The sequence below is a fragment of the Eutrigla gurnardus genome (genome assembly GCF_963514095.1).
Source record: "Eutrigla gurnardus genome assembly, chromosome: 5".
Lineage (NCBI taxonomy): Eukaryota > Metazoa > Chordata > Actinopteri > Perciformes > Triglidae > Eutrigla > Eutrigla gurnardus.
In genome coordinates, this window is record NC_139919.1 from 24,005,599 (window position 1) to 24,012,250 (window position 6,652).

The 6,652-nt window shown below is 42.1% G+C and overlaps 1 protein-coding gene across 2 annotated transcripts; it reads right to left on the reverse strand.

Moving 5' to 3' along the window:
• Positions 1–2,296: 2,296 nt before the first annotated feature.
• Positions 2,297–6,311, reverse strand: LOC311014032 (caspase recruitment domain-containing protein 8-like). Of its 2 annotated transcripts, none has more exons than XM_084010390.1 (6): positions 4,973–6,311; positions 4,335–4,379; positions 4,045–4,214; positions 3,807–3,935; positions 3,506–3,635; positions 2,297–3,267 (listed from the first exon to the last, which is right to left on the reverse strand). In XM_084010390.1, exons 2-6 carry the CDS (start codon positions 4,375–4,377, stop codon positions 2,987–2,989), a joined length of 753 nt encoding a protein of 250 aa, XP_083866516.1. In that variant the 5' UTR covers positions 4,378–4,379; positions 4,973–6,311; the 3' UTR covers positions 2,297–2,986. The 2 variants fall into 2 exon arrangements, with proteins under 2 accessions (XP_083866516.1, XP_083866515.1); XM_084010389.1 differs by having other exon boundaries at positions 4,045–4,217.
• Between the last annotated feature and the right edge of the window lie 341 nt (positions 6,312–6,652).

Consider the following 6,652-nt stretch of genomic DNA (forward strand, 5'->3'; position numbering starts at 1 on the left):
TCTGTGTAGACTTATGTCAGTTTCGTTTGTCGGACACTGTCAATGTAGCAGTTATTGCCGTTAGTGTCTTCAGTTGGTGTGCGCATGCATGTAAACGCCGCCTGCCGTTCGCGTCGTCAGTTGGTGTGCGCGTTCGTGTGAGCGCCGGCTGCCGGCAGTGTCGTCAATTGGTGTGCGCATTCACGTGAACACAAGACGTGATGTTCTATTTTGGCATCGTATTCTAGCCACTTTGAAGCATGTTATTAATTTATCATACTATGATGTTTGTTCTGTGTACTGCTGTGAGTTTCATGATCTTCTCTATTTAAAGGGTTCTGTTGTGTGTGTGAAATGTATTGTGTAGGATATATATATATATATATTATTGATCTACTTGTGTATTTGTTTTATGATCTTTCACTGCCATTTACAGTATATATATAATTGTTGTTGTTGATATTTACTATAATGATGTTCAAATATATTTACTTGATCTTGACCTGAGAATATAAACGCTGTTTACTTGAGAAAGACATAACTTGTGTTGCTCTCCACTTCCTTTAACCCACAGCGCAATCCAGCCTGTGGTCTTTTTACCTGCCCAGATACCCCCTAGGTCTGGCGCCGGTAACACATGCTTTGATACTGCTATTTTGTGGTTATAGTTCTGCAAATGTCCTGGTTCCTATTGACTTACTGTCTCGTCTTGATACACTATTTCTATTGCACTATTTTGATATGTCGATATGAGCACTAATGTTCTAAAGACTGATACTATCCATGTTATTGTTTGGTATTGTGTTATACTAAAGGAAGGGAGATGTTGTAGGGTAGCCGACAGCTCCCTCTAGTGGGCTTGTGTGTGTATGGACACGGGCAGTCGTCACGCGTCAGTCCTGTTATGCGCTAACTCGTCCAAAACATATTACTATGTTCTTCTATTCTTCTATGCACCTTCACTTGCAACAGACGCCTCTGATTTGCGAGGTAACTTCAGGGTTAACTCTGGGTTTTCCGTCCTACGACGCTGGTTCACTTCTACCGGGGTAGATCGCCATGGTAGACTACTCCGCAGAGCTAACCTGCTCCGGAGCAGGTTATGTTCCTGATACGAGATCAACGTGGAGAAAAACACTGCCTACTGACCAATGAGCTCTGATGAGGTTGGCATCAGCATTTGTCCCGTGGAGCTCGGTGCGCGGATAAAAAAAATAGCTCTGTGGATCTTGAGAGGGACTCTTCGGAGAACTCGAGTGTTCAGAGACCGGCAAAAGCCTTTTTCCTTCCCTGACGATGTTTTTATATGAGAGATCCAGATTCTCATCGGAGGGAATGACTTTTCTGTGTCAGCGTACAGCCTACTGACCACTTTGAATTATGTTTTATATTTATTTTATTTGCTCCCAAATCCGCCGGGATTGCCGCTGAGAGAATTAGGCTGATATTGTCATACACCACGCCATTAGAATACATCTAAGCAACACGTTCATTTTTTAAAGTATTTTTTTCTGCGTTTTATTGCGGGAAACTCTCCCACTTATCACCGCACTTGAAATCGATGTAATCAGTCAGATCGCGTAGTGCCCTTATGATTGGGCAGTCATTTACGCCTTTAGTACGACACGCATTCACACAGTCGGCCGAGTTTTTGCCGGCTGAACTTCCAGCATTTGGCAGATGAAAAAAAGCCTTTTTCTTTCCCTGAAGATGTTTTGAGAGATCCAGATGAATATGGTGATATAACAGTAAAAATGTCAAATATCGCTACTTTTGTTCATGAAAAGCTAACATACCAGAATGCATGGTTTTATACTGTAATGGCAGTGAGATTAAAAAATGTGGTTTGAATGGAAGTCAATGGGGCATTTTTGGCCAGTAGGTGTCCAGAGGGAGTATCTGGTACTACAGAAAAAATACTAATGCAATCAAATAAATTGTGTTGCTAATCTTTGACATATCCAAGCCTCTAATCCCCACCAAAACCCCATCCACCTCCTAATTATTATAAGGAAAATAACTCATTTTTTGTGTTTTTTGGCGATAAAAAATGAAAAAATGAAAATAATTAAACTGGGATTTAAAGGGTTAAAATCCTGAAACTGATTGAATGTTTGGTAGTTTTGAGCAAGGTGGAAGTTGTTTATGAGATTTATAAAAAAAAAAAAGTAGAAAAAAATATTGATGTATGATGATTTTATAGCAGTTTGTAAGATTCACTTTATTGTCACTATACGAGTACAGCGAAATTGCAATATCACTAATCCAATCAGCAAGAAGCTTGATGTCCTCAACAGAACGTCCCTTCAGGGCAGGCAGGTTCCCCCGAACCAGAGCTTCTCGTCAAGAAGATTTAAAAGACGTGAAATAAAAAATCATTGGATTTCAAAAATATAACTAAAAAGAAAAGTTCTTGCCCAAAACACAGCCAAAATTATCACCAAATATAAAATTTTTTTTTAAAAAAACATGAGGTGCAAGGGCATGAGGGTTAAATCAATGTTATGTCACTCCTCTTCAACTTGCAGATTCAAGTTCAAAATACTTTATTGTCCCCCAACGGGGCAATTTGTAGACAGCATACAAATTCAAGTCACACACAATAATAAAACATTTAAAAAAACACTATACAGTCAATAAATAGTAGTCAATACAAATATATATATAAAATAATAAAACACATACACTATATATATATATAAATATGTACAATATATATATAGATTCTTTATCCTCACACACACATTCATACACTGATGGCAGAGGCACAGCAGGATCTAACTCATTCATACACATTCACACCGATGGCGCAGCATCGGGGGCAATTTGGGGGTTCAGTATCTTGCCCAAGAACACTTCGGTATTCAGACTGGAGGAGCTGGGATTTAAACTGCCAATCTTCTGATTGGAGGACAACTCGCACTACCTCTGAGCCACAGCCGCCCCCAAATTGGGAGCGGAAGATGAATCATGGCGAAGCAGCTCTGCTGAGACTGACCATACCTGACTAAACAGGTGGGTCGTAGGGATGCCCCAGCTGAGCGAAGAGCATTGGGTCTCTGCTTTGGAGGTGAGCAAATAACCTCCTGATGGCTTCCCGTCCTTTCTTGTTCACCTCGTCAATGAGGCAGCGTGCCCTGTCTGCGCTGGTGTTGTTCTCCTGAATGATACAGTCTTTCTCTCCCTCGCTCAAGACGCCATCCGCTAAAAGGTTATCCAGCAGCTGATTAATTAGCTCTCTCGACATTTTCCCCACAAGGCCGGGTCTCACTCTGGCAAGCTCCTCTTCTAGGAAAACAAAAAAAATAACACGACTCAGATTTGGGGCTCTCAAGGAGGTTCATGGTATCAAAAACATTTAGTTACACTGAAATACTAGTGTGGACGTGACTGATTAATGTTGCTGTGTGTAATCACAAGCTCAAGGTTCTGTGAAGAACATTATAAGATTTTACTGTATTAATGTTAAACCATTTAAACTGCATTTTTATGATCTACCGGTCATAACCTCCAGGATGCCACTGACTTATTCGAATTGTGCAGGTCCAAACGGTACCAGACTCATCTGTCAGTGTGAGCTGGAAATTACTGTCTGGGTTACTAATAAACACTTCATAGTAGTTTGGGTCATAGCCGTCATATCTGAGCTTTAAGTTCTGTGAAAGAAATACAAAAAAAGAGAAATGGAACAGAATTAGACTTTGAGTCAGGGTACATTTTGTGAAAAATGAGATGATATTCTAATGAAGATTGAAGAGATCGTCAGATGGGGAGCCGAAGAAAAATATAGAGGATGTGTTTTCTAAAAGAAAAAAAGAAAAATGTACCGGAGGGTAAATTTCTGCAGCGCTCAGATCGGCTGTGAGGATGAAACGATCGTGCATTTTCAGGGACTTTTCTGGGTATGGCTTCTGAATCATTTTGAATCCATTGGATGATTCTTTGTTTTTTATCGACTGTGGGGGGGGACAAGAAAGAGAACATCGTCAGTGCAAAGAAGCTTCGCGGCTACAGAAACCAACGTTGCTGCCTGTAAGTATGAATCAACACGATGATGGTAACAACCTGTTGTAGTGCAGGGTCAGGAGGGATCAGATAAACATGCAGCGTGAGGAACGATTTGTCGGTCTTGTATATTAACACTTTGCAGTTAACTTTCACTGGAAGGCCGGCTTTCATCAAGACTCCTCTTGGAGAGAAAGTGTCTGCGATTAGCTGATGGTCCACAAAGGGCTCTGCTGGGGGAGGAGGGAAAAATATAGATCTATAAGCATAAGTTTGATGTAAAATTGAAAACAGTGCGAGTCATTTTCTACAAAAGTTCATTGATACCATAAAACAAGGAAATGACTCACGGCCCTGGGCTCCAATTCGGAGGCGGTGTCGACGAGCTTCCATAACTGCCAAAATAAAAAAGGTACATCATTACATTACAAATTCTACAACTTATTCTATAACATATTTATATTTCAGCACTGCTTAACTTAGGAAAATGTGTTCTTATCAATATGGTACATAGCACACAGAAGAAGAGAAAATCCATTCAAGGATATCGTAAAATATAAAATCTAACAGACCAAACATGCTGCATGTGGAAAGAATCAACAGCATTCAAACCACAAAAAGAGTCGCTATTAAATGATGTTCATAAAACTTTACGTGGGAATATTAATATAAATGCTTGAAAGAGATATTAATGAGGTGGGCCTTGCTCCACTGATGGTTGTACATGGACACAAATTTTCCAATTTTTGAGGTTGACCTCAGGCCTCCCACTGGAAGTCAGATTCCAGGGGAGTGGATCTATCAAACAGCGTACCTCTACCTTTGTACACTACTAATTACTAACGTCTGAATTGCGTGTTACAGTGTACCCCTCTGCCTTTTTGTCTTTACACACGTTTTGTTGGAAGACGATTGTAGGCTTATGGCTTGAACATGGATTGAAAGAACTAAAAACAAAACAAAAATAATACATTTAAGAAACCGGTACCTAGGTGCAGTCTGTCTGCAGTCGATCTCCGCCAGAGTCACCAAAGCAACGTCAGAGCTTCAGATTCGGGGAAGGTTGAAACCAAGAGATCTGAGATGCTTTTGGAGTCCAGAGGCCTGAGGCCTGTACGACGAAGCAGGATTTGGGTTTAGCCCGGTCACTTCAGGGTTAAACCTGAGTTTTCCCAGAGCAGGTTTGATGAGATCAACGTGGAGAAGAACAACGCCTACTGACTAATCAGTTCTCTTGAAGTTGGCATCAGCATTTATCCCGTGGAGTTCGGTGCGTGGATTAAAAAGTTCGGTTGATCGTGAGAGGGACTCTTCAGAGAACTAGAGTGCAGAGACCGGTCTTTTTCTTTCCTTCACGATGTTTTAGATCCAGATTCTCCTCGGAGGGAATGACTTTTCTGTGTCAGCGTACAGTCTATATTGGCCACTTTTACGGTTTCTTTCCCGGGATTTTAATCCGGGAAACTCTGAACACCGCATTTCAAAATCGATGTAGTTTGATCATAGTGCCCTTATGATGGGGAAGTCATATACGACTATTAATACGACACCGACACGCATTCACACAGTCGGCGAGTTTTTGCCAGCTGAACTTCCTTTATTTGGCAGATGAAATTGTTGCTTTTTGCCTGTATTATATGTTTACTCTACAGCCTCAGATCCGTTCGGGTCCTGAAAGAAGGACTCGGCCGTTCTGTGCGCCACAGCAGGCGAAAGCAGAAGCGCCGGAGCTGGTTCGGCCTCAGCTCCGGCTCCGCGTTTTCCAAAACACGTCTTAAAGTGTCGGAGACCATTTCTCTCACAGTTGAAAACGTCCCGCTAGAGACTTTCGGTTTCCACACGAACATGAAACGTAAACGCACACAGCCGGAGAACAGATACAGGAAGGTGCCTTCAAATACAGTTTTATAAGAGATCCAGATTCTGGAGATCAGGTTCCTCGGAGGGAATGACATTTCTGTGTCCGCGTACAGTGAAGTCTACTGACCACTTTAAAAGGTTTCTTTCCCGGGGTTTTATTCCAGGAAACTCTGAACACCGCACTTTAAACGCGGAGCCGGAGATGGTTCGCCTGAGGCCGAACCAGCTCCGGCTCCGCGTTTTCCAAATCACGTCTGAAAGTGTCGGAGTCCATTTCTCTCACAGTTAAAAACGTCCCGTCTAGAGACTTTCGTCTTGGACCCGAGCATGAAAAGTGCACACACACAGTCGGAGAACAGATACAGGAAGAGACGTGGTTCCTTCAAATACAGTTGTATAAGATATCCAGATTCTCCTCGGAGGGAATGACTTTTCTGTGTCAGCGTACAGTCTACTGATCACTTTAAAGGTTTTTTTTCGGCGTTTTGTTTCGGGAAACCCTCCCACTGCACCTGATTGGACGACGCTTTCACTGGTGGGCCTCCCACTGCACCTGATTGGACGACGCTTTCACTGGTGGGCTGTCTGCTCCTTTCCAAACATTGCGGCTCTTATTTTGCGGAAACAGTTCACCGAAATTTCTGAGAACATTTTATGCGTGAATTAAGCTGTGCAGTTGCCGAATCTGTATTTATTTTAGTTCGACAACGGTCAGTTTAAAAGATTTTCGAGAGCTTGCGGGAGTCGAGCTGGACGCCTCTGATTTGCGAGGTAACTTCAGGGTTAACTCTGGGTTTTCCGTCCTACG

Bases quoted from the DNA above. Each gene is read 5' to 3' on its own strand.
- LOC311014032 (XM_084010389.1), bottom strand. From the start codon at position 4,377: ATGGAAGCTCGTCGACACCGCCTCCGAATTGGAGCCCAGGGCC. The intron at 4,218-4,334 runs GTGAGTCATTTC...CTCCTCCCCCAG, and splicing joins CCGAATTGGAGCCCAGGGCC to CAGAGCCCTTTGTGGACCAT. The intron at 3,636-3,806 runs GTACATTTTTCT...TTTCTTTCACAG, and splicing joins CTGCAGAAATTTACCCTCCG to AACTTAAAGCTCAGATATGA.